Here is a 27,244-nt window from a genome sequence, read left to right as displayed (position 1 = left end):
CAATCCTCGATGCTCTTCCTTATGTTCATGCCCGCACTTTCTTTGTACATTTCCATGTTTCTCTAGCTCGTTTATCTTCAAATGTTGTGTCTTATTTTTCTTGAAATTAATATTTGCTATTTCATATCGAAACCTGATTTTTCTGTGGCCTTTCTCCTTATTCGCCTTTCCATATATTCGTAAGGAAAGGAGTGACTTTGATACAATTTAACCTACCAGGTAGAATCCCTGAATCCATGCTTAGTTGAGTGCCGTACTTTATTCGCGTAGCGGTTAGGCAGGCTTCTCCCGAGCGCGCGAAACCAGAATCGAAGCGTGGTCAACTCGCCAAACCTGAGCGTCAAAAAAGCGGTATTATATCCATACAAATAGATGCCCCAGGACTTTGGAGGTCAAGTCATTTTAATTGGCTTTACCTTTGAGAATCATTTCCTAAGAAAAGCAGCTGACACAAGGAGATTGAAATCAAACCGGCATGAGGCGATGCCAGCAGGTACCTAGAGCATACTAGTATGGTCAGATTCCTATGCATGGTTAGGCCAGGCATTCTATCAATCCACTCACACGTCGGGTCAGAAACAGAATGTACCTAGGTGGGTGGTGTATGCGTTATGTCAACTCATTCTAAGTTTATTCAAAAGATCTGTGGATATGTGAATGTCTTGCAAATACTTAGCATCTGTATGAAGGCAGTGTTTAAATTGTCAAGGTATCATTAACGCCGAATATCTCAAGAAATGTACAAAAGAACGCTGATCAAACAAACCCCCTTAAGAATCAGTGCGTGAGCAGCCACGTCTCAAACGGAACACCGCGGGGGGACTTCTTCCCATCCCTATCTGTGGAGAATAAAGCAGGCTCAAAATCAGATACTGATGCATATTGTCGGACCAAATGCCGCCAGTAACATGATTCAGCAGCAGGAGTCAGATAGCGATCTCGGAACGTCCGTACCGCATTGTCAGCGATTCGCTCCGCTACTTGTGGGTTATCAATCAAGTAATCAATCTTAGAAGGTAGATCCCCAAAATTTTGATCGACTTCAAGGTAGTTTGCATCGGCACCAGATGAAATGAGCGCGCCGTGGTGGGCTTCACGCCACACGAGAGGGTGCGAGATCATCACCGAGCGACAGTTGAGAAGATACTTTCCCCGACCGGAGAAGCTGCGGCCCTCGGTGTGTGCGACAAACATATAGCGACAGTGATCTTCCATCGGAAGCAGATTGTATCGGATGTCATTATCGTCGTCCCAGTCGATAACGCGGACGCTCCCCCAACTCCGGCTTAGGGCGGTTTTGAGCAGCTTACTGCGAATGGCGGGGTTTGTTGCGAGGCTGCCGCGCCAGACAAGCTGCTTTTTCTTGTCTTGAAATGCTAGCCCTGGGAGAACGGTACCATCCGGTAGAGTTTCGCCATCGTCGATTGCGGCAATGCGCCGTCGGACTTCGTGGTATGGACCAATTTGCACTTCGGGCCAAGCCCAGTAACCAAAGTCTGGCATCAACCAGACCGAGTCATCTCCCTCTCGTTTGGAATATGCCCAAATTGGCCCTGTCCCTGTTGGGTCCTCGGCAAAATCTTCTGTTGTGAAGGTAAATTCGATGCTAGGAAGGAGGCGGCGGTCCGGGTATGCTTTTAGGGCACGGTGCAGTGAATTTAATGTAGAACGAGCTCGGGTTCCTGTAACGGGCATTGCGGCATAATCGACAACATATAACTGTACATCGTAGCGTAGTATTAGATCAGTTCTGGAGTCGCAGAAGAACATACTGCGGTAACTCAACTCACCTCGCCCTGGTCGATAATTCCCCGCACCATGCCATCCTCGACATTTCGCGAATCAAGATCTTTGTAGGAAATCAAGGTTTCTTGATTCAACTGAGCAGACTTGTCAATCTCAATGAAAAGTCTCGGAAATGCAATTTGACATTGCTCCTCTGAAAGACCATGATTTTGTCCATCACGCCCAACAACAAAATCCCACGAACCGTTGCTAGGAGTCGAAGCTTCTGCTGGTGGGCAGTGTTGTGAGTTAGGATGGGATGTCTTTAAGAAATATCGGGCAGAGTCTGTGGATTGATGGAATGAGAGGATAAAGAATGAGAGGATGAAGAAGGATACCACGGCGGTAGTGGCTATGAAGCGGAATGAGGGTCTCTGCGCGATCATCTTGGCTTTTCAGGAACGATTTCTGGAATGGAGAGAGTCCTCTTAAATCAGACCAACCCCATAACCTGATGGAGGTATTGATAACTTGAACACTGTAAGTCAGAGATTAATTCGAATTGTCCCGATTTTCGCAAGCCTTTCAAAGGTGAGCACTTGAGTGGTGCAGATGAATTGCATCGCCTCGTCGAGAGGGTCAACGAACGATAGTTTCCACGGCAACGAAACCCGATCGCATCACTGGCATGAAATAATTGATACGGGATAGTTATTCTGTGGTCATTACAACACTGGAGAAAAAAAAAATTAGGGAAATAGAATAAACAAAACAAAAAAAATTCCGCTCACATGTGGACATCAATGTACATTCAAGCAAGGTAATAATTTCGTAGTACAATGTATGTAGGTAACAAAGCGAGATGCTTTTCTACCTAAAACACTTTGATCAATGAGCACCGTCGGATCTATCATGATGGCCCCAATGATTTCGCTCTATGTACAAGGGACTTTGGGCACCTGGGAGAAGCGTTCCACGGCCAATTGATATGTATATTCAAGGGGGGGGTATCTCAGCAACAACTCATAACAGGAAAAGGGGAGACATATATAAAACGAAAGAAAATAGGAGATTGACCCCGTAAGATCATCAAATACAAGACAAGCGCAACCTGAAGCCGCCAAATAGCAAATGGCAAAAAGCAAAAGGTTTGAAAAGCAGAAAGGAATTATCGCTCATCACCACTTGCAACCGCACTACCGCCGTTGCTGCTAAAGTAGCTTTCGTCGATCTTGAGGATCCACTCTACTTTTTGAGCCTCGGTGCGTGTCGCAAAGAGGTAGGTATTCTGCGTTCCATAGACGGCAAAAATATTGGGACGTCCTTTAGCAGATAATGAGCGGTCGGTACCGGCTCCGGAGCCATCCAAAAGGCGGGCAAAGTCAGGCGCATGGTCGACGCGAGAGTTGCGCAAGTTTATGGCGTTTATTTCATCTCCATCAGGGACCGAGTAGATGTGGAGATACGGCCGGCGAAGCTCCACAAATCGGCGAACCCAGACACTGTTTGTATCGTCCGGTGTCAGGACATGTCCTGACTTTAGGGCGGATGCATTCTTGGGTAAGGTTTGAATGGTAGCCACAAAGCGAGGCTTCAAGGACATCTTGTCAGATGTGTTGTTGGCCCCGTTCGATCTAGTCTGCGCGCCATCGGTGGGAGGTTCAGTATTGCTGCCAACGAGGATAGTCTCCGTGGGGTCTTTTTTGGTCGGCCAGAGATCAATGTACTTGCGGAGAAGTTTAGTTTTCCGCTCGTTGAGGTCTTGGTTCCTCATAGGTGTAGATCGGCCACTGCCCCTCGCAGATGATGCCACTAGGCTACCAGCGCTGAGAGCACCTCGAGCAGCCTGCAATTCGGCTACACGGTATCGATGTTTGCGAGCTGCAATATAATCCCGAACCAGGGACACTTTGCGGGCCGCCCATGCTGTCAAGAGCTCTTCACCTTTGACATAGTCATTCTGAGTGTTCATTCGCCAAAGGTCAGCGGCTCGCTTGGCGGAAATCGGTCGAATGACCAAGGAATACATGCGAGTGGTCGAGTGGACAACTCGAATAGAGCTCCACAGTTGTTTGAACATGGATTGCTGGCGGACATATGTACGTCCAAGAATTTGGACTGTTTGATCGACCTCGAACACAACAGGGGCTTGCAGGCGAGAAGATATGAGATCCCAGCGCACTGTGACCTGAACTCGGTATTTGTCTGCGGTGACTCGATCAAGCAGCAAGGAGCCGTGTAAACTCGAATCCCACTGGCCTATGATCGTGACATTGGAGGTTCCATCGGCATTGTCCTTTACCATGGGTTCTTGAAGGAACTTGAGGGGAACATCCGGAGTTTGTAAATCCTGGTCAGGGATCTTACCCCACGGATCCAGAAGACGAACAGAACCCACGCGAGCATTGGTGATGTCATCCCATGGGAGGCTCTCGGTGGAACTATAGGTGAGGTTGATGGAGACGCGACGCTGCAGACCCTGGTGAAGCTGATAGGTGCCGGCATCGAGATTAGTACTCTGAACAACCTCTACCGGTAAATATTCACCAGACTCTGCAAGCTCGAGAATCTGAATTCTCGCAAAAACGTCGTGTCTTTCTTCCGAGTAGAATTCTGATTCTGCAATCCGAGGAGCAGTTCGCTTCTGGGATGTGACGTCGGCTGAATCGCGCATGTCATCCCAGCTCAGGAGCTTGTCCAGATGTACCGGTGTCACGCGAGCGTAAACACAGACCTTGAGGGCGGCGGTTCGCGGGCTTGACAGCGGCAGGCTCATACTATGCACGCTTTCAAACCGTACTGGGCTCTCTTCAAATCCACTTATCATTTGTGTGGTGGTAGCCCCTCCTTCCTCGGAGATTCCAGGAACGAAGAGCTGTGCATGTACTTCCGTCCCTTCCCACTCAGCAAAGCCAACCATATCCCGCATGACCACATTAAATTTCAATGTGGATGAAGGGGCCTCCGCGGATGATGGTTCCAGGGACAATCGGATGATCCCAACAACACTCTGGGTATAAGGCGAAGTGATCTCAACAGAGAAATCTTGCACGCGTGTCTCGAAAACAGCGGTCAGGGGGATATCTGTGTCACCAATGAGAGAGTATTGTGGGGAACACGGGTCCGAAAATGGATTTTCGAGTTTAAAGTGCTGGATATAGTCGGGCCTGTCAATGTACTGGTGTAGTTGGCGCATGGATTGCACGCGGCGTTGAAGCTTTTCAATCGACCAGAGGTGGATGACACGCTGCTTATAATCAATTACCCGGATGCCAACACACGGTTTCTTGGCCTCTTCTAGCACGATATCGTCATCACCAGAAATTCCATTCAGGACAAGGTCGTAAGACGAGGCCATATTATGGCCATGATCAACGATAGCAAACTGGAAGACCACATTCTTGTCCATGATGTGGCTCATGATCTGCGCTTCCTTGATGAGGGATGCGTGCTGCAGTATTTTTTCAGCCATGCGGACATAATTGCGTTTGGACCAGTGACGGAAGACGGATTTGGCGATTTCAAGCTCCCGTTCGTCTAGTTTGGCGAACCCATTTTCATAGATTTGCGGAACTGGCTTGCCCATGTCTCGCATTTGTGTTTCAAACTCCTCCTTCTGAACTCTCAGCTGCTCCTCGTAGTCTTCCTTGGCAAACCTGAGTGCGTCCTCCATACGCTGCTGCTCGGTCCGAATTTCAGCAGGGTCTTGGTTGGAAGAATCTTCAGCGATCTTAAGCTTATCATGAAACTCCTCTCTTTGTCGATCTAATTGACGCTGCATGTCTTGACGAACTGAGTTTAGAGAAACGCCACCAGTGGCTCCTTCCTCGTCGCCATTCTGATGGGGCGTCCCCGGCATTGTTATGGCAGTGTCGAGTGAGAAATTGTCGATAGTGCCATTGGACATGTACTTGTCACGCACGGGGAAGGAGCTGAGGGAGTCTGAGTCCTCTTCGTTCTCGGGCAACCCGCGACGCTCTGCTCGGGCCTTCTGTACACCTTCGAGCAAAGCATCAAGCTCGTCATCTGGCAAATGGGAGATATGATCTGGTCCAAGCATGGCACCTACCGCCTCTCTTCGAGCAAGGAACCAATCCGATTCTCGGCCCCGTTGCGATGGCATTGGAGAATCCGCCCTACTGGAGTCTCCGTCGATTTCGGACCCAGTTTTGCTCATATTGCGGTCATGGGTTTTGTTGGGTGCGGGCGAACCTAATTGGCTGGTTGTCACAGAGTGTCGTAATAAGCTCTGTTCAACTCGTTCGGCACGAGCCTCTTGTGGGTGATTGAAACGGAAGATGTGGAAATCACCCAAGATGATGCGAAAACCACTCTTGAGACGCTTGGGCTTATCAACCCGCATACCATTGACCATTACCGCAGCACCTTCAGTAGGAACAATTGTCACAACATTGTCCACGTTTTCGAAAGTACAGTGCTTGGAAAGAATCTTAGAGCCGTTCAATCGAATCTCCACACTGTTTCCTTGGTCCATATGTCCCACAGTCGTGGTTCCTGGTTTGATATTGTAAACCAAGCATTCTGCTAGCAGGGGATCATCACTAAGGTTGACCAAATGAGGCATCTTCTTTGGCGTACTCAGTCCAATGAATCCCTTTTCGATGTTGATACCAAGCTCTTCCAAGGCAGCCTCACGCTCCTTGTGGATTTCTTCCGTTTTTTGTAATTTCTCCTCCCAGGTCTGGTTGAGGTCCTTGTACAGCTTCTCACTTTGGTTGAGCTGCTCCACAATCTCGGCCTTGCTAACCTTTTTGACGGAACCATCAGCCTGGTGAATAGAAACCATCTGTTTTTCCAGGGGTGTGTCAGGCGGGTACGATTCTTCGCCTGGTAATCCACCAGCGGCCCCGGTGCCACCAGGACCGCCGCCGAGCTTTGAACGCAGCTGGGCCAGTTCCTCCTTCAGCTCGCGGATCATACGAGCGTTCGGGTCTTCGTTCACTACAGCGTGATTCTTGATTCTTTTCGCCGAATCAGCGTACCGTAGCGTACCCAGGGTTTCTTCGAAGTTGATATCCGCAGGAGAGATGGCTGCAATCATGGAGGTCATAGAATTACCACCCAGAGAATCTTTCAGTAACCAAGTGAGAATAGAATCACGGTAAGGAACCATGGAAGCATTCTTCTTCTTTCCAACAGCCACGTCGGCCAGGGCTGCAATGACACGACCCAGTGTGGATAGAGAACGATTAATCTCTGCACCTTCTTTCAGTCGGGCGCCCGTAGCTCCAGTAGAATTGGCTCTCTCTGAACCTGCCAAATCAACCAGACTGATCTTTGACACTTTTTCGGTATCCATGGAAGTCTCCGAATCGTGACGTTTTTGCGTCAGCGTTAAAGTAAAGACGGCGTGAGATCGACTGGATGTTTCGTTCATGTTCGTCGCAGCTACCGTTCGTGCTTTGTTTCCTTCGTCCATCAAGTTTTCAATTTCATCAAAGGACCGTACCACCAACTTGGCCAGATCCTCGACATATGGACCAGTCGAAGGATGCTCACGGACCTTCAGGTTACCCTTATTGGACGGGTTGAGCAAATCGCGCACTCGTTCGTTGTAAATTTCTAGATATGAGACTTCCACCGTGCAATTGAGAAGCTTGTCCTGTTGGATCTGGGTAATCCGCTCAAACATATCTTGGCAGATACGGGGGATGACACCATACTCTTTTCCATATCCCATCATCGAATATGACTTTCCAGAACCTGTCTGGCCATACGCAAAGATACAGTTGTTGTAACCGCCAAAGGCATTGTCTAGCAGTGGTGTACCCAAATCATCAAAGAGGTTGTCCTGTCCGGCATAGTTGGGAGAGTTCTTGTCGAATGACCAGTACGATCGATCAAAGGCGAAGGTCTTTGGACCTTCAACACCACCCTTGCCACCTTTTCGTGAGCTATCCTGAACGCCAGGCGGTTGGTTGATCACCGTCTGGGCGCCTTTCATTGATACAATGCATTTTGCACCACGTTCGATTTCTGTAGGTTAAACATAGTACCCGTCAGCCCTTGAGCTTCATTCCTTCTCTGGAGGGTTTTTTTTCCTTGCTTTGTTATGCCTCACTTACCTCGGCTGTTGAAAGGCCGCACCCGAACCACCACCTTAATATTGCCTCCGCCGCCTGGACCCATCTTGTTCTCTCTACCCCATGCACTGGAATCGCGTCAAAGATCGACTGCTCGGGAGGAGGAGGGGGGGGGCTTGGTGATTTGCAGGGGTGGACACAAGCGGTGACGGGAGATGCAGCAATGCGCCAACTCCCCGAGGAGCGCGGCTTAAGGTGATGTCACAAAGATGCCGGTTTGAAGTCGTTCCAAAGGTGATTCCGGTGTGTCTGTCTGAATCGGAAGAGCAGGAAGGTCGAGAACGATCAATGTCAACAAAGACGTCATGTAGCGAATATTGAACGCGTCCTCGTGGGTGTGCGATGGGTCGCCGGGGTGGTTGCGGGGAGTTTTGGAAGATTAGGTCGGTCGACTCAAGAGCTGCGACTTCAATGGCGAATATTGAAGGCAGTAAACCGTAGCTTGACAACAAATATTGATTGATTCTACCTAGTCCATGTAGAAAAGCCACCTGCTCCGGAGCGGGACCCCTTGCTGAGGTAAGCGACTTTCACTAGCCTAGAATAAAATGCGGTCGAGTGTTAACAGTGAAATGAGATAGGTACTAGGTATACAGTTGAAACTGACTACCTTGAATAGGACCATACTAGGCCTTGAGATATTTGAATAATGCAAGTACATGATTGCCCAGAACCACATTCCAAGGGTTGAATAAGTGGGAAACGAATATTTGAATAAAGCGACCTCGGGAGGGGCTAGGTAGTAGAGCGCCCTTAAGTAGAACAATTCGTTACCCTCCAGAGGTCATCCATACCTAGTGTCTTCTAAGAAATATTTTTAAAACTTCAATTCCAATAAATTTTGTACATTCCACTAAATGGATTGGTATCACAATGGACCTGTGGATTCGTGTGCCACCTGGGCACGCCTGGACCTCGGGAGGTGCCCAGGTGGTCCAACAGTGTGTCTTGGAAATCTTAAGGGCTGTTTAGTGGAGGTCAACCTCCCTGGAGATGTCAATACCTGAGGGCTTCTAGGCACTGGTGTTAGTAATATTGAACCAGTTGACATTTGAAGTGAGCATTTCAATGTTTCTGGAACATTTGAACATTCAATGTTAAATATATGTATGACATCTGGACCAGCCTGGCGGCTGTTTCAAAAATATATAGTCATGTATGCATCCTCTCAACATCAATTAAAGGGGATATGTACCTAGTACTGTACATATATATATCCAAGATATGATACCTACTAGTGCATTCAAATGTTCAGTGTTGATATTTAGTATTAGTACTATAAATTTACACTATATATAATATTATCTACATTATTTTTCAAATGTTACTACAGATGTGCACATACATGTATACATATCACTTAAGGTGGATCCATATGTACATCAATTACACATTTAAATTTTGAATGCACGTATGTTCATCGATAAGAGAGGGTTTCAACCTTATGTATGTGTGAGTCTTCAAATAAGCATATACATATTTGAATCGCCCTTCAATGTTCAACATTTGTTGAACGTCCATAGGTACTTACTAGCGGTCTGGCCTATGTAAAAACAACACGTGGGGTTCGTGGGGGATTGGGACCCATAAATCCAAAGGTAATGAATGGTCGCTTTAGTATAGAGTTGACGGTTCACACGTGGGCCATCACCAAAATGACGCATCCTATAGACCTATATCTACTAATACTAAACATTTGAACATTCACACTTATATATAGTAGTTATGTACGGAGCACATTAAACATTAATAAATTCTTCTCAGCCTCTTAAAGACACCGGGAGTATTTATGGAACATTGAATATATTGGTCAACCTTCCAACAGTCGGGTGTACGCGCCGGATAACTTCCGCCCTAGCCCTGGAGGCGTCTCACCCCTGTAACTGATGTGGTGATAACCTTCAAATGTTGGAATGTGAGGGCGATGTCATATTTAAGTCAGGTCATTTATATACACTTTCTCGTGGATTACACAGTTTTTATGAAGGGGTTTTTTTTGCGTTTTGATTGAAATTAAAATTGAAACTGGAATTAAAATCGAAGTTAAAAGTCGAACTCGAAGTTGGAATTGCCACAGTTGGACATGACGTCTCTTCGTCTCTTGCGTCATACCTTCGTCTTATAAGATATTGACAAAGAAGCCCCCAGATTGAACGAGGCAGGATCCTCCCCCGGACAACAGGGAAGAAGTGCAAAGCCCGTGGTAGTTGAGATTGGAATTGTCGCCGATCACCGCCTGGCTGGGAACATCACCACGGTATCACAAGTGATGGGATTGAATATGTTTAATATGTTTAATGTATATATTTTTTAAAACTATTTTACTATTTTATTATTATTCATTATTCATTATTCAAATGTACTTGTTGACTATTTTTAATCATTCTTTTCCAAAAAAAAAATCGAGAAAAGCATGGGTCCAGAGGATTGCCTAAACGGGAGTAAGGGCCGAAGGAAGAAGGAGTAAACCTTTTCGCCCAAGATCACTTTTCATCATAATAATAATCAGGGACGACGTTACCTCCAAGTCATTTTGGGAGATTAGGCAAAGGGCTGAATGAGAAACTAACCAAACCAGTCACATCGGTCAAGCAGCGCCAAAACGATGCTGGTTTTTATTACCTTGGCTGAACAAGACACAAGGCCAAGTTCTCCGTCCAAAGTGGTAAAAATTGGTATGTAGATCGAAATCCCATTCTCACCGCCTCCCGAGTGGTTCGACGGTTGCACATGATATTCCCGTGACTTCCGGGATGGCCGGATTTGCATGTTACTAAGTTCATACCAAAGTTACCCAGGTTACGGGGGCTTGGTGGTGTTTGGCAGTGTTTGGCAGTGTTTGGGAGGGTTTGGTGGTTCGGTAGATGACAAAACCATACGGACCCGTTTTTATTGAGAAACCAATCAGAGCTCAGAATAGACCATCTCATCTGAACTCCCTGTGATGGGCGGTTTCAGGTAAAATTTCAGTCATGTGTTAGTACGTAGAAAAACTCTAGCTCTGGGTGAAAAAAACTGTGATATACATGGTTATTTCCCCCAGCGCTTACTCCGTAGAAGCGAAGAAGAAAAATAAATGGGCATTGGGCCCCAATCATATTGATTACTCTTGTATTTAACACTAAAAATACAATAAAAATACAATACCGTATCTGCCCCCATTTTTTTTATGCGGGCCCCACTGGGACCACGTACTCTGATACGCCGCCGGGGGAAGAGGAAGTCATCGTCGGCCAGTCAGTCCTTGAGAAAGCCGGTACTAAAATACTAAAATGCCCCATCTCGCCCCTTTTCGCCCTTTCCCTCCTCTTTCTGCCTCTTCTCGTTGGTTGCCCGTCCCCTTTCCCAAGCTTCTTTCCTGCCAACCATCGCACAGAGTCGGCCACCCTTACTTCGCGGTTTTTCATATCATTCGTCCACTTTGGTCCAGTTGTCGAGTCCAATCATCGTGCTTTCCCACTTTGGATTTCCCCTCAGGTGTCAACGATCTTTCTATGATCTTTGTTATCTAGGGTGGGTTTTGGGTGTGGTTTTTTTTTAAAAAAAAAAAAACAAAATCTCTAATCAGAACGGTAAGTGATGCATTGGACTGAATGGTGCTCGTGCTCTATCATTATTATATCCCCTTACCCTACCACAAGTTCATTTGAAAAAAAAAAGGAATTGTCTTGTATCAAGTTGATTCTTGATTCCTTGGAGTGCTTATTTTTTTTTATCTTTGTTTTATTCTTCTTTGATTTTACTCTTGATTTTTTTTGGGGAGGGGGCTTTTTACCCTACTTATGCTGTTTTCTTTTTCTTTTTCTATGTTTTTGCCCCCAATATATGAATCATCATCATCACCATCACCTTTTGACCAGTTACCCCTTATCATTTTGTTTTTCCTTTTCAGTTCATCTCTTTCAACTATATCGGATTTCCCTTTATTACTCGGGAGATCTGATCTTATAGTGGAGATATACATTTGGCGTTCTGATTTAGTGCCCACCAAGGCGCGCACAGAACCCAACCCGCAAAAAACCACCGCCTTTTCCTCTCGTTGGTCTCGTTGGTTCTCTTTCCCCTCTTTTTGGATTCCCCCGATTCCCCTCTCTTGAATCTCCCCCCAATCATTGTATCCCTTGAATCTTTGATCCCCGTTCTTGACGAGCTCTGTGCTTGTTGGTTCCCATCCCACCCCCCCAATTACGGTAATCCCCCTTCCCAAAGTCTCCAATCCCACGTTGCGTTGCGCGTTTTTTATTTTATTTTATTGCTCGGCCCGTGCCAAAACAACGCGCTCTATCGCATGCAAAGCGGCTACGCCGTGTTTCATCTGGTTTTCTATTACCATTGGTTGTTTCCCAACTTTACTATTTCCCCTCCCCCCCCGCGCACACGATTCATGTAGCTAGGTATTCTTGTTGGTTATCTACTTGTTTTGATATCGGATGTGTTACCATTTCCCCCGACCGCGTTGGCGTTTACATCATCGCTCGTGGCAACTTGCATCTAACATATGACATCCACTAGGCTCGGTTCGATCAGGCTTTCCTTACTTGGACGCGATCCCATTCGCCCCCTGTCTAGCCTTATACGATCTCTACCTGCTTTGTGCTGCAGAACTTTCAAGACGCGATCGACAAGGTATGTCAATTCTCCCCCAGCTGCAGCAAATTGCCCCAATTATTCCCGTGCCAACGCATGCATCCACTTGCCCTTCGCCTTGGGCCCTAACCCATTTCTGGGTATGCAAGCCTACCATGGCCTTGGATTGCGATTCCACGCCCCTCATTTGCCAACACATCGCTCTCATTTTGGAAGATTGGATCGGAATCTAGAAGTAACTAACTGGCGCAGTCTTGATTCGTGGAGCCTTTCAACCGTGACGTCTCCATCCACATTTCTTCACTACTCCCCGGATTTAGTGCTCAGCCTTGGTGTTTGCAAAAAAAGGCCTGTGCCTGAGAAGGAGAAGAAGAAAAAATAAATCGGCGTAGCCTCAAGTTTGGAGGTGGCATCATCGTGAACAACGCATCACAGCTCGACTCGAGGGGCGCATCATCCCCCCTCAGCCTGCTGCATCACAGCCCAACCACGTTACACCCGACGGTCGACATAGGCCGATTTGCACAAAAGAGCCAAAGCCCTCCGGGTTTCGGGGATTTCTGTTTGACGAAAAGGCTCAGGTGAAGAATTCTGTTCTGACCACACACACCATATCCTGGCCAGTGGTGCCTGTAATCAGTAGTTAAGGTATGCGCCGAGTCCCTTGTGTTTTCCGGTTCCCAATAGCGTGTGTCCCCACAGGGGTCCCGTCAATCCAGTGACTGCTCGGTCCTGCGCTGTTGCTGACGCGAATACCCGAGCCTGCAGACTATTGTGCCCCGCACCGTCGAATCACCGACCACCCAAGCCAACTGCGCCATTGACCATCTCCCCGTTCGCACGCGCCATACGTGCCATTGATCCACGCTCTCTGCCAAACAGATTTCGCATTTCGTCTCGACCATATCACTCTTCCACGACGACAAACCTAATCAGTCGCTGCGCTTAACTTAGTTCCATTTGACTGGGTAGATCCCGCCATCTTAACGCCCTCCTCTCGTGTCCCCCTGTCACACGGTGTGACAGAACAGTCGCGTCGCGGCTTTTTTCTTTCCATTTCCGCAACCATGGAGTACCCACCACAGTACCAACAGCCTCATGGCCAACATCCGCATGCTCCGTCCCACATAACTGGGCCTTACCAAACGGCTCCACCAAACCCTGGTTCCTCCGTTGGGTCCATGGCATCCCCCACCAATGCCCAGGCACCAATGCAACCGACACATCCCGCCCACCAGACCTCTCCTATCGTTCCGTCGCAACAACATTATCAACAGGCACAAAATGCGCCGGGCGCCGTGCACCAACAAATGAACTTTCCTCAGGGTTATGGCGTGCCTGCAGGCATGCCTCAGACATACGGCATTTCCCCTACTCAAGCCGCCGCGATGGCCACTGCTGCTGCATCTGGCCAGTTTTACCCCCTACAGCATGATGTGACTGGACAAATGGCGCAAGGACCGCGAGGATCCCCACGTATGTCTGGAGTACAGATGAAGCAGGATCGGAATCCACGATCCCCACCTCAGATGACGAGTCAAATGCCTCCAATGGGTGGTCAGGTTCAGATGCCTCCAAACTCCCAGTTGCCACCCCGGCGGATGAGCCACGTGGGAAGTCCTGGTGTGCAACAAGCCCAACCCGTCATGAGCCATGTTGGCCGGCCCTCCATAGCCCCTCCAATGGGTGGCCCCCAAGCGGCCGTGCAACCGCACCAACCGTCCCCTGAGATGGTGGCCAGTAACAACCAAGAAGAGTCCCCCCTGTATGTGAATGCCAAGCAGTTTCACCGCATTTTGAAGCGTCGAGTTGCTCGACAGAAGTTGGAGGAACAGCTGCGTTTGACTTCCAAAGGCCGCAAACCCTACCTCCATGAATCGCGACACAATCATGCTATGCGCCGACCACGTGGTCCTGGTGGTCGATTCCTGACAGCGGACGAAGTCGCTGCCATGGACAAGAAGGTCGCAGAAGGTGATCCGGATCCGCTGGCTGAACTCATGGGAAGGGAAAATGGCCTTGCTACCAAGCGCAAATCAAGTGAGGTCAACGAGGATAATGTGAATTCGAAGAAAACCAAGGTCATTGCCAGTGCCGACGCAAGTGAACAAGACTCCGCTGACGCATCTGATGATGATGGTTAAATGCCTCATTTATGCCCTGGTACTTGAATCATGATACGCTTAGGTGGTTGGTGTTTTTCTTATGTTTCCTTTTCTTATTTGTCTTGTTTTCTTTTGTCATTACGGCTTTATGGATGGACGTTTTTTGGACCTTATCTCTAGCGAGCGATGTGTACGGATCCCCCTTGCCCCCTTTTTACTTTGATTCGATATGCTATTTTATTCATCCTTGGATTTATTCTTCCCCCCCCCCCCCCTCTCTTTGTGATCTTCCCTATGATGGGTTGTGTATAGCTTTTGCGGGGACGATTTCTATCGAGTCTCCTCTTTCCTAACCATCTTTGAAGTGTTCCACCCGATGATTAAGGCTGGTATCAACAATTCTGGAGGCTCATGGTCACATCACGCGGAAACGTCCCAAACATCAATGTCAATGATCTTCAATGCTGATGTGAGATCTCTGAAATGGAATACTGTTATCTTTGCCTTCTTTGGCCAGGTTGCAATACCATATCCTTTCTCGTCTCTGGCCTTGAAGGTTCACGGACTTACATCATTTATGTATATGTTAACAGTACAGCCATTTCCTGTCTGATTCATGTCTTCTGTCTCTACTACCAATCGTGCCGTTGGTCTTGGGCCTTTGCCACGGCGAATTTTTGCGTTTACTTCGGTGTCTCTGTGTTGTGCGTTTATGCTTTGGTTGGGAATTTAGAGAGGGTCTCCATCACTGGAAAAACAGATTGGGAATTGAGGACTTGGCAAGCCTGGGTTGTTTTCTTTGATCTATGGGTATGAATGAATTCGTCACTGCTTATACTTGGAGGTTGCAATAAAGATACCATTTGTATTTGAAGACATTCTACCGGACAAGATTAATCTTGATAAATTTGTGGAGTTTTAATAGTGACGTACTAGAGGGCTTCTAGTTTGTATTAGTGGCCTGTGGACTCGGAGTTATGACACTAGACCCTGGGATTCAAGTTGATAGGTAGTAGTAATTTCGAGCGAAGCCAGTCGCTGCTCAGTGCTAAATATTTATGTACTACTAGTAAGTAGTAGTACTATATGCAAATCAAATGTAAATGGAAAATGGCACAACCACCGCCACGAACTCCCGACCCATGCAAATGCTAATGACTCTGCTTTTAAATCACACGGCTTCCCAATCCATAGCATCAACGATGAATCCCCAGTCGGATTCCGATCCGATCGTCTCACTGTTTCCCTCTCCAGGGCGCCTGCATAGATCCACATGCGCTTGGGCACGCACATATGCTTCCTCCAGGCCCCCAAAAATTCCTGTGAGAATATCGTTGAAATCGAAGCTTGCGAGCGGTGGGATTTTCCTGCCCATTTCAAAGGGATCCCTTTCTCTTTCCTCTTCAGTCATATCCGCTCCCTTCCACCGATTTCGTAGCTCTTTCGCTTTCCGTAGCAGTTCAAAGACATATCCACTACCCAGTACAGGTGTGAGAGGGGTGGTCTCTTCCTCTAATGCCCGCAACACATTCGCATGATAACGATGAATTCCGGCTGCATGTCCTCTCACTTGGATCCCGCCGCGCCCGCCGCGCCCGCCAACCGATGAGATGGAAATATTAAATACGGCGAGGAGATGAACAATGGCTCGCTCAAGAAGCGCATAGTACTCATGGAAGTCAATTTTGAACATGATCTCTGCATTTGTGACATCCGCAGCTGAGATTCCATCAACATCGCTTACGGCCAGTGTCGCAAGGCGATAACCCTCAGCCAAGAAGGGGAGTTTCCATCGGAGTCTGGCGACAATCTTCATGAACCGGGAAAGCTCTTCAGATGGTGGAAGGATTCCATTTGAGAGTCCGTGGGCCTGCGGAGCTCCATTTCGGTCGGAGGGTGAAGGGGTTTTGGTAGATCGAATCCGATTCTCTGAGCGTGGTCGCCGTAGTCCATGAGATGTCGATGAGTAATGGCTCGACTCACTCGCGCTGGGGGCCCAGCGCGAGCTGAGAAGGTCGGACATGGTTTGAATTCTGACTTGTTCTCGTTGGCGGTGGCGCGTGGGTGCAGGTGTTGGGGCGGCGGTTGTAGTTGGGGGCACGGACCACTGTGGGGGGATCAAGCTTGGAAAATGGAGACTTCAATATACCGAGCTCTGCATTTTTCCCGACTCTGTAAGGGCTAACATTGAATGCGTTTAACACATTATATTCCGATCAAAAGTAGAATTCTATTCTTCTCTTGAGCTCCCCATTTACTTGGACAGGGAGATTTGAACGTACTACCTAGTACATTCAAGTTTCTTATATGATCATTCGAAAGATGTTTAATGTTACTTTATCGTGTTTGCGTGGACTAGGGCTAAGCTTAGGAAACTTATGAATTACTAGTAAGTTGGCAATCGAATTTTGAGCAAATCACTTGAGTACTTTGGAATTGCGCGGCGTCCCGAGCTTGGAACACTACATATCCTTCTAACCACGCGATGAAATCTTTTACAGGGTACGCACATGTGCAAGTACATATGTAGGGGAAAGGGGGTGTTTGCGTATGTATGCTTTAGCGCCGCTGGTTAAATTAGCCCCCATCCGGGTACTAAAGCTCAGCGGCTAAGTACAATATTTCCAAGGTTGAACCTTCAACTAGTCAGGAGTGGGACAGTCGTAGATACATGATTACAACCTTGGAAGATCCACGTATGCTTCACCCAGTCTCTCATAATCTCAATGGTATATTAATTATTTCAGTCGGCCAAAAATCTAGGAAACAACAAAAAAGTCACCTAGAATTCCAAAGTTGGAACTTGGAAGGAGTATTTGCATGCCAACTTGAACGTTTGATGATCATTGATGATTACTGTTTGTAAGTACTAGGTACTATACTAGTATGCATGTATTTTACACCTGTGCAGCCTTTGTCCACGTGCCGGGGCTGTTCTATCCTCCCCATCTCTCTCTCTCTCTCTCTCTCTCTCTCTCTCTTCTTGGTTTTCTAAACGCGATTCCTACTATCTTTAATGCTCGTCACGTACCTTAGAATTACTATATACAGTCTTCAGTATAAGCGGGTTCATTATACTCCCACCGCCTTCCTTCTCGGGGCTTCTCGATGTCAGCTGCCGCCAAGATCAACATCACGTGATCCTGGGCTACACCGCCGCACTAGCCCCGAAAAGGCTTAGTGTTCTCCAGCTCTCCAAAGTCGCTTTTAGTCATTCCCAATCACCGATTCCCGTCTTCTCCTCCTGCGCCGTGAGCTGTCACTGTTCATTATCCCCAACTCGAGCTCAACAAGGCTTCTTGTAGGTTGCCTACCCCTTTTCTACTTTTCAATATCTTTCCCATTTGCCCTGAAATATTCTCCTTCCTTGGTTTCTTGCTACGCAATCCCCTATCTCGTCTGGTTCCGTGTCTGTTCCTGCTTATCTTTTGTTTCTTCTAAACCACACTGCATCTACCTCATCACTGTTGTGGACAATGGGTCTCGTACCCTATGGCGACTGTTTTTGCAGGTCATTGCCACCCATCAGTCGAACCTTCTCATCTCTTTTGCTACACTCCTCCCTCCTATCTGGAACCATGTGGCCGGGACAACCTCCTGCCACAGGCCACCGTGACGACCACCAACCCACCTCATTTTTGTTCAATTCCCACCCATTTTGTCTTTGATGTTATTCACGAGCCTCCCCCTTCGCCGTAACCTACCGCTTTCACGCTTTTACAACTTCTTTGGGTTTCATATTAACAATGTCACCTCTTAGCTCTTCGTGCGCGAGTGCAGTCCATTCTATCTGCGTTGAAAGATTTGTTCACCCTTGAACAACCCGGCCCATATTCAGCTTGGGATATCTATTTCGAGCCATTTGCGGCAAGAGCCGTGGAGTTTATCGACCAAGCAAATCATCTTCTATCAGAACATGGATGCATACGAAAGCTATGCCTCTCCGGGGAGAAAGCGGGAGGCCGAATCATTCTCCAGCCGGGCACAAGGCGAGTATCGACGCCGGTCACCGGGTACGTTTTCTGAAGAGGTTTTGCGTGTGCCAAACATTTGAAAGAAATGTCGTTGTTGACAATGTTCTCAGCCTCACAGGATCGACGACGAGGTCGCGGCCGCTCCCGGTCACCCATGATTGATCGCTATGAACCATCTGACCATACCCGACGAGATGACTTCTACAACAATTCTCGCGAACACGCTGCTCGTGAGCGTGAGGATCGTCGGCGTCCACCTTCTCCCAATGTCGTCAACATTGATCGCTATGTACCTGGACAAGATGCAGGAAACCGGCCGCTACCCAAAAACCCGCTCGCCGACCCGCTAAGCCTCGACTTTCAGGTGGGATTCACCTTCTTCGCAGAATGGTGTCGGGGGGAACACAAGATAAATGAAGAAAAACAACGGGTAAAGCACGGCGGTCGTCACCCATCTGATCGGGTCAAGGGGGAGCGCGAAGCCCGTGATGACCGAGACAAAGAGCGGGCTCAGATTCAGGAAGCCTACGACGCATACAAGGTGGATCTTCAAGTCAAGCTGGGACGCCAATTTGTTCAGCAGCATCGAAATGAAGAATGGTTCAAGGAGCGCTACGTGCCAGAAGTGCGAGACCGCCTCCGCAGCCAATTCATGCAATTTCGCAAGGGCGCATACGATCAATGGGAGCGCGACATCCGAGCAGGTACATTCGATGATTTTACTCTTGAAGGTATTTACAAAAACGAAAGCGACGGCGCAGGCGGTGTGATCGAAAAGGAGGAAGGTGAAACGACTGCAGTCGGTGAGACGATGGGAGTTCTTGACTTGCTTCCCGTCCGAGGAGGCGAACTTCGTGATGAGGCCTTGTCTCAACCTACTCTGCTCATCAAAACCTTGGCCCCCAATGTCTGTCGTGATAAAATCGAAGACTTTTGCAAAGAGCACCTTGGAGAGGGTGATGGTGGTTTCAAGTGGCTTAGCCTCAGTGACCCCAATCCATCCAAGAAGTTCCACCGCATGGGTTGGATCTTACTTCACCCTGCCGCCGAGACTGCTGTAGTGGACCGAGGAGACGGCCGCGAGGAAGAGGGCGAGGAGATGGAACCAAGTTCCGGTAATGCCATTGGCACAGCGGAGAAGGCTTTGGAAGCGGTCAACGACAAGACCATCCACGACTCAACACACGGCGACTTTGTCTGCCACGTGGGTGTGCATGTCCCTCCTTCACAGCCACGCAAGAAGGCGCTTTGGGATCTGTTCTCCGCACCTGAGCGAATTGATCGCGATCTTGAACTTGCTCGCCGATTGGTCTCTAAGCTTGATACTGAAATGGGCCAGGGCGTGGATGGAGTTTCCAAAATCGAGGAACGTATTGAGGATCTTCGTGGTAAGGGCTGGCTGCAACCCCCTGTCACTGGACCTGTCAGCATCAAGAAGCATTCCAGTGGATATGACGAGGATGGCCCTGACGAGGGAGAGATGGAGGAGGGTGAAGAGAAGGAGGTCGTTGAAGAAGACGAAGTGGATGATGAGGAGCTTCTAGCTAAGAAGAAAAAGCTTGACCTGATGGTCGAATACCTCCGTCGTGTCTACAACTTCTGCTTTTTCTGTGTCTTTGAGAGTGATTCTGTTCACGAACTCGGTCGCAAATGTCCCGGTGGACATCTCCGTCGCCCTCGCTCTGGACTCTCTAACCAGGCCAAGCAAGTTGCCCGTGCTACTGCTTTGGGACAACCGTTCCCAGCCAAGAAGAAGGACCATAGTGAAGAAGGCGAAGAACGCGGCTCTCCAGTTGCAGAGAAGCGGCCACAGCGACTGAGCAAGTCAGAACAGCAGCTTCAGCGTGCTTTCAACTGGGTCAAAACATTCGAGGATAAGCTGCTGCAAATACTGGAGCCTGAGAACGCCGACCTGCGCAAACTTGGCAGCAAGCCTGCTGAACAAGGATTGGCGGAAGAATTAGCGAAACATGTGAAACATGAGGATGACTCGCGATATCGGTGCAAGGTGCCTGAATGTGCGAAGCTATTCAAGGCCGAGGAATTTTGGCATAAACACATCGAAAAGCGACACACAGAATGGCTGGATACAATTAAGCGAGAGGTATGTGTTTTCCCTTTCTAACCCCTCTACCCCCAATCAAATCCTCCCTGTTTTTCTTTCGTCTCGTTCCCCGGATTCAATTTTAATGTTTTCTAACCCTTGCTACAGCTTTCTCTTGTGAATGCATACGTTCTGGATCCATCACGCATTGCTCCATCGCGATCTGATGCGAACAGCAATGGTCATTTCCCCATGTCTACTGTTGGTGGTCAGAGTGGCACCCCACGTGGCTTTACCCTCGCGAACAACGTACCTTACCTTGGAAATCCCGGGGTCTTTCCTGCTGGATTCCCCTCAGCCGGCATGCCTGGTCTTGTACCGCCTGGCGCCTGGAATGGAAACATAATCATGTCAGGCGACACAGGCATGCACCAGCCAGGTGTTATGCGACGTGGCAACAACCGCCACAGCAATCGTTCTGGGCCATATGACCGTCGCCGAGGCTACAATGGCGGTAATGGTCGATTGAGTCCCACTCGGATGGGTAGTATCTATGGAGCTGGGGGCCGTCTCCCCGCAACCGTCCCGCTTGGCCACCCGGCTGCCAGCATGATCTCTGCGAATGCCAACTTCCCTGATGCTATGGGTGCTGGGGGCGGATCGCAAGCAATGCCCCCCCGTGAAGCGGTTCAGGGTCGCAGCCTCAAGAGCTACGAGGACTTGGATGCCGTTGGTGGCTCTGGAAGTGGGGAGCTGAATTATTAGCTGGGTTCCGTCTTTCTTCCCATTCTCAAGTAACTGTTCCACCAGGCGTGCGAGGCGTATGACGAGGTAAATGGATGGGATCTGCTTTATTTTGGTGTTACCTTTTTTTTTTTTTTTTTTGTAGGGTTTCTATGGATGTACCTGTTGTATGCAAAACTTCGTTCCCTATCCCTTCCCTTCTTTCCGCCTCTCGATTTTTCTTTTTTCTTTTTTCTTTTCTTCTGTCCTCCAGCTGATATTCCATCTCTTTTTTTTTCCATCATTTTTTCATCATGCCTTACCTGATCGAGTGGTATACCCTCGAGTCATTTCCCCTTTTTGTTCACCAGAATCCCCACTGCACTCCATTCAGCATGTACAATAGCACCCAGACAATAAATTGGAGATCTGCTAAATATTTTGCTTCCTTTGCAGGTGTCGTAAATCCTATAAGATTTTATGCATAATCTTCGAGTCATGCTCAGCCAACATATTCAATAAATACAACATTGAATGTAGATGTCTTAAAATAAGCCAGAGAGTTAACCCCATCCCTGCTCAGACATCATGGCATTTGGATGACTGTTATATCGTTTGAATCCCGCCATTGCAACCCCATCTTCCGAGCCCGTCGCTCACTCGCTAAGAACAAGAGCAAATATAAATGTATGGAGACTTCTCCCCAAGCGTAAACCTTCAACAGCACCGGAACGCGTTCGTCGACTGTGACATATGGGGAAGCTGCAGTTGGTGTGAATGCAAGCGAAGGTTCATGTTCCAGAATGCACCAGACACCCCACCCGGCACGGGCGTCCTTGCCGACAAAGTCAGAAAGGAAGGACCAGAAGCGGTTGAAAAAGGAGATAGTCCAATATCGGCTGTGATGATGAGTTTCTTTCGATGAACCTCCAATCATAGTTTGAGATCCTGATTCTAGTGCTGGTGCTGGTGCTGTGTCTGGTTCATTCTCCAGATTGTTTTCTTTGGCGATCTGGTTTTCTGGGCAAATATTGATGTGCACGGCCCAATAGCCGCGTTCAAGTTGATCCAGAGCCCGAGTCTGAAGGAGTGGTTTATAGGTTCTTTCGGGCTTGAGACGCTCCGTGAGCATGGAAAGTGTCGGGGTGGTATGAGTGGTGAAGGGGGTCGTGGAGATGGGGGGTGGAAGGGGTCGGATCTCTAGGGGAAGGGGTGGGAGAAGGGGTCCAATTCTGGATGGAGTTTTGGATAGGGATGTGTAGTTGAAAGTGGGAACATTTTCAGGCTGCGGTGGTGAATCTAGTGCAATCGCAGTGATTATAGTTGTGGTGTTTGGACTGGACTGAGAATAGTCGGTTTGGGCTGGGGACTCGACCCGGCGTTTTTTAGATGGAGGATTATTTTCAACCCCCGGGGTAGGATCATTGAGGTATCCGAGAAGTGGAGATGGACCCGGATCATGAGTGGTCTGATATATGTCCGGTTGAGACTCTGGAATGACGCTGACCAGGCTGTCGAGCAAGTCCGGGGCGGGCTGACGGACACGATCTAGAGGTGCCGTCTGGCCGGAACCGATCTTAGTAGCGATCGGCTGGGGCTCGAGGGCCCATTCTGGAAGGGGGATAGTGGCAGGGCGCAGATGGTCCGAGCGAGGTGGTCCACAGGGGATATCTTGCTCGACAAGTGAGACGGGATGAGCCACGGCCGACTGCTTTGTTGGTCTATCGCGGGTATCTGCCGTCAGCAACTGTCGTTGTGCTGATTGGAAGTTCAAGATGGCGGCGACCTGAGCACGGTATCGTGCATCGTCTTGCGCCCTACTGGGGGCAGAAACATGGACGAGGATCTCCATTACCCGATCTGGGGCAAGGTATTTGTCAACTTTTGAGAGTTGAAATTGGGACACTGCAGGAGAAATGAGAACTATCGATTTTTCCTTTTCTTTTTCTTTTTTTTTTTCTCCCCACACACCCACACACTCTCCTTTTCTTTTTCTTTTGTCCAAATTTCCGAATTTTTGATTTTCGTTATTCTTGGCGAGACTCGTCACATTTTATCCTGCGTGAGGGGTTCAAAAGTACGGGGGAAGTTTGGACGAAAAGAGTAGAGAGAGACCATCAATTGATGGATGTTCAGTACATTTATCATCGAAACATTTGAAGAGGAAAGAACGTCAAGTACAAAACGGGAAGGAACGACCACCTGAAAACCGTCCACTGGATCACATGATATTTGGTACATATGTATATTTTGTATATTCCAAGGTTTTGTACAGTATTAGTTTCATATATAGTCACATATACTAAGTGCTAGTACATTACTGTAACCTATGATTCCTATGCTAGTACGGAGTAAATGATTCACCTGCTACTGGACATCTGGAAGCTCTAAAGAAACATGGAAATATGTACATTTGAAATACCCCCATGCATATCAGATGTGAGATCATAACATATCCAGAGATGGTAATCTCAAATACTTGAAAAGCCAATCACTGATGAAAGTTATGTATTATTCCCGACACTACTGAAGATAGATACAATGTTGCAGAAATCTATTTTGCTCTTCAAGGTTACTAGTAACCTATGTATTCATGGGCTTTTTTGATCTGGTTCTAGTATGTCTCGACTATACTCCATATTTCCCCTTTTTCTGTATATACAAAATGATAATGATAATGATAACAATAATAAATACAACTAGCGAAGAGGATTCAGTTGATTTATAGGATTATCTTAATGTTTTATTCTTGTACTTTGATTTTCCATCTTATTGTGATCAGACTCTTTCCCCCCTAGTAAAAGTGTACTCTGTACATAAACATCAAGTGCCAAGAATCTCCTGCCCTTTAATTCTATCTATCCGCAACTCTCTCTCTCTCCACTTCCACTCTTTCCCGTACAACGCTCGGACTTTTCTTTTTTCTTTCTGGAATTCCTCCCTTGAAACCTTTATCCCCTTGCTCCCCATGGATACTGGTGGGGTGTATCCGATGGATATGCAACAATACCCTGGTAAGTGGTTTGGCCGATTTGCGACCGGTGGTTCGCGATGGATTCGATCTGATTCCCCAATTCTCGAGCTCGAGACACTGCAACCGGAGAGAGAAAGAGCAAAACAAAACAAACACGATTGAGAGAAAACAAGAGAGATCTCCATCAGATTCTCTCATGTCTCTTGAAACCTTGAAATAAACTTCTGTCAGATCTTCTATCTCTAGATTGCTAATCTTTGTCGCGCCCACATCCCGCGGGATGTTGAGGTGCCATTTCTTGCAGAACAACCAGAGACACCTACCAGAGGTGGCTTTGGCTCCGAGATCAAGAAGATGTTCCAGGCCGGTCCTAAGAAAACTACTCGAGGTGGGTTGCTTTCAACAACCCCTCAGCAATCAACCAATCGTCTTGCTAATGCCAGAGTTAGATGGCCAGACACCAAAGCGCCGAGGTCCCAAACCTGATAGCAAACCGGCCCTCACCCGTAGACAAGAGCTGAATCGACAGGCTCAGAGGTATGATCCCCCCAATCTCACCCGTGAATTGAACGCCCTAAGAAATCCTCAAACTAATAAAATGTTTTTTTTTTTTTTTTGAAGAACCCATCGAGAACGAAAAGAACAATACATGCGAGCGCTGGAGACCGAGGTGTCGCGACTACGAGAGGCCTATACGAACGAAATATCCGATGCGAACGTCACGATCCGGCAACAGAAGGAGGTGATCAATATTGCACAACATGAAAACGAAATCCTCAAGGAGATGTTGCTCGCCAACGGAATCCAATTCGAGCCCGAGCTCGAGCGACGCCGGGCGGAGCGGGCATCGGCCGGTGGGTACCAGGTCAGCCCGATCGCAGGAAGCAGTATTGGATCGCAGACCGCCGCCTTCACTAACTCATTGACCCAACACAACACCACACCGGGAACATCAATCTCAACGGGCTTGAGCCCGCGCGCTAATGGCGGCGTGGATCATCCTGATGTGTCGCCTCCGATGGCGTTTACACCTCAACAGCAAGTATACCACGCCGCCCCGGCAGAACAGATGGGTGCTTTGGATCGATCCGCATCATGCGGCCATATGATTGATACCACGGTGCCTGCGACGCCGATGCTGAAGGGTGTCTTTGAAAGCGATCCCCAGCTTCAGATTGATTTTATTTTGACGTATGTTTTCCTCTCCATCTCTCTCCAAGCAGCCGGAACGCCGCTAATCAAACCCGTCAATAGATTGGAAGGACCGTGCCGTGAGCACACTGACTATCTTTGCCGACGATCAGTCACCGAGGCCGACGACGAAGATATGCCCTTCTCGGGTCACGCATTGATGGCCACTTGTCCACCACCGAGCTACATCGCCAATACTACTCCCGACCAGACGTATCCGCACAAGGCACCGGATCTTCCACACCCTAACCTATCCACCCTCCTCAACCTCAGCCGACAGCTCGTGACCGATGGTCAAATTACACCGATTATGGCACTATCATGCCTCAAGAACCACGAGCTCTATCCCTCCTTAAGTCGCGATGATGTGAAAATTATTGTCGACACCTTGAATACCAAAGTGCGCTGCTACGGCTTTGGTGCAGTCGTCGAAGACTTTGAACTTATAGACTGCCTTAGCAGCGTGCTGGGAACCAAGGTCGAGCTTGGCGGTGTTTCCCGTGTTCGCGGCGACTCTATCTACGGATGAAGCTGCCTTCCTTGAATTTCCAGTCCTGTTAGGAAATCTATAATGAGCTTGATGTCCGCGCAAAATTTCTTCTTTTCTTTTCTTTTCTTTTCCTTTACTCTATATTTCTATTCCCCCTTCTCTTTTCTATGCTGCGTGCGCATTACAGAACCAAATGTCTGCACCTCCCTTTACTGCTTTCGGTCTCGTTCTTGTGTCGACCTAAGCGGCTATATTGGCTCGGTCTTTCTTCCTGTTTCATTGCCTCTCATCACTCCTCTTTTCCAACTTCCTGTCTTTCTTCTGGGGGTGTATATACAGTGAATAACGGTCATGGCTGGGCCGTGAACCTAGGGAGTTAGTTGCTTGTTTATTTTATTCCCTTCTACATATTGGTCTTTGGTCCCACGGAATGGGATTGACCTGGTATTCAATACGTGTGATTTATTTTGACCTCAATCGAATTCCTTCTTCAATGCTCCAATCATCAAACAACCGGGCACCTATTGACGAAATATTCCAGGTGCCAGTTTATTTTGTTAACAAAACTTTTAACATTGAGTCATGCAAAATATGTACACATCGATTCAGTCCATACATGTAAGAACTTGAAGAAAACCACGGAACATTTCATATTATCAATGGATGCCAAGTTAACCTGATGCACTATCCATCCATGAATGTAGTCAAACATCAGAATCTCATAGAATTCCCAGCCATCATGCCTTTTATAAACCCCGTTAGGTCAACTGGTATGACCATGATCGGGAATCTTGGAAATGTAGCTAGGTACTTACTGCATGGAGCGTTCCTTTTCTGGACTTGTATCTTCTCTAGACTCTCTTTCTTCCTTGTAGGCGACTGTTGGGATGGAGTAATCAGAGGTGTTGAATCATTCTTCCCACGGCTTTCTTCCTATTCCATACCTACTAGTAAGCACTTTGTTCCTTTTGATAGTTTATCTGGATGCAGGGTAAACATACGGAAGACCGAACAAACTTTCGCCAGACACTTCGACCTTGATCAATCTTTGACATCTTGTAAAGCGCAGTTTATTTTCCTTGGAAGGGTGGGATTGACTGAAGAACGATCCGAGAAAAAGATGGCGGTATTTATACTAAAGAATCCTTAGGCTCCAGAGAATACCTACTAGGTATTCTATGGTAAACAACCACTGTATCTCGACTACCAATGCACTTCCGAGGCAGCTAATATTTCGAAATATTATGCCTAACATGAGACAGCCGAGTCAATGTGATTGGTTGGAACGGTGATTGAATGTCAAGAGTTGGCAGGTGGGCCAATCAGC

The 27,244-nt window shown here is 47.9% G+C and overlaps 7 protein-coding genes across 7 annotated transcripts; 3 read left to right on the top strand and 4 right to left on the bottom strand.

Moving 5' to 3' along the window:
* Positions 1-777: 777 nt before the first annotated feature.
* On the bottom strand, positions 778-2,171 carry N7466_010695 (uncharacterized protein; the record flags this gene model as incomplete). The annotated part of the gene is made up of 2 exons (XM_057170084.1): positions 778-1,719; positions 1,791-2,171. The coding sequence occupies 2 exons, from the start codon at positions 2,169-2,171 to the stop codon at positions 778-780; spliced, it is 1,323 nt and encodes a 440-aa protein (XP_057015816.1).
* A 722-nt stretch (positions 2,172-2,893) lies between these two features.
* Positions 2,894-7,875, bottom strand: N7466_010694 (kinesin-3 motor protein uncA; the record flags this gene model as incomplete). Its single annotated transcript, XM_057170083.1, has 2 exons — positions 2,894-7,722; positions 7,812-7,875. 2 exons carry the CDS (start codon positions 7,873-7,875, stop codon positions 2,894-2,896), a joined length of 4,893 nt encoding a protein of 1,630 aa, XP_057015815.1.
* Positions 7,876-13,483: 5,608 nt separating this feature from the next.
* hapB (CCAAT-binding transcription factor subunit HAPB) lies at positions 13,484-14,560 on the top strand (the record flags this gene model as incomplete). Its single annotated transcript, XM_057170082.1, has 1 exon — positions 13,484-14,560. One exon carries the CDS (start codon positions 13,484-13,486, stop codon positions 14,558-14,560), a length of 1,077 nt encoding a protein of 358 aa, XP_057015814.1.
* A 1,132-nt stretch (positions 14,561-15,692) lies between these two features.
* On the bottom strand, positions 15,693-16,544 carry N7466_010692 (uncharacterized protein; the record flags this gene model as incomplete). The annotated part of the gene is made up of 1 exon (XM_057170081.1): positions 15,693-16,544. One exon carries the CDS (start codon positions 16,542-16,544, stop codon positions 15,693-15,695), a length of 852 nt encoding a protein of 283 aa, XP_057015813.1.
* Positions 16,545-18,437: 1,893 nt separating this feature from the next.
* Positions 18,438-21,304, top strand: N7466_010691 (putative arsenite resistance protein Ars2; the record flags this gene model as incomplete). Its single annotated transcript, XM_057170080.1, has 3 exons — positions 18,438-18,534; positions 18,606-20,599; positions 20,708-21,304. The coding sequence occupies 3 exons, from the start codon at positions 18,438-18,440 to the stop codon at positions 21,302-21,304; spliced, it is 2,688 nt and encodes an 895-aa protein (XP_057015812.1).
* A 544-nt stretch (positions 21,305-21,848) lies between these two features.
* Positions 21,849-23,114, bottom strand: N7466_010690 (uncharacterized protein; the record flags this gene model as incomplete). The annotated part of the gene is made up of 1 exon (XM_057170079.1): positions 21,849-23,114. One exon carries the CDS (start codon positions 23,112-23,114, stop codon positions 21,849-21,851), a length of 1,266 nt encoding a protein of 421 aa, XP_057015811.1.
* Positions 23,115-24,672: 1,558 nt separating this feature from the next.
* Positions 24,673-25,956, top strand: flbB (the record flags this gene model as incomplete). The annotated part of the gene is made up of 2 exons (XM_057170078.1): positions 24,673-24,773; positions 24,858-25,956. 2 exons carry the CDS (start codon positions 24,673-24,675, stop codon positions 25,954-25,956), a joined length of 1,200 nt encoding a protein of 399 aa, XP_057015810.1.
* Positions 25,957-27,244: the final 1,288 nt, after the last annotated feature.

This window comes from Penicillium verhagenii (assembly GCF_028828195.1).
Source record: "Penicillium verhagenii strain IBT 33310 chromosome Unknown utg000012l_segment0_segment0, whole genome shotgun sequence".
NCBI lineage: Eukaryota > Fungi > Ascomycota > Eurotiomycetes > Eurotiales > Aspergillaceae > Penicillium > Penicillium verhagenii.
Note: the sequence above shows the minus strand (reverse complement) of the source record. Positions and strands in the feature narration are given on the sequence as shown.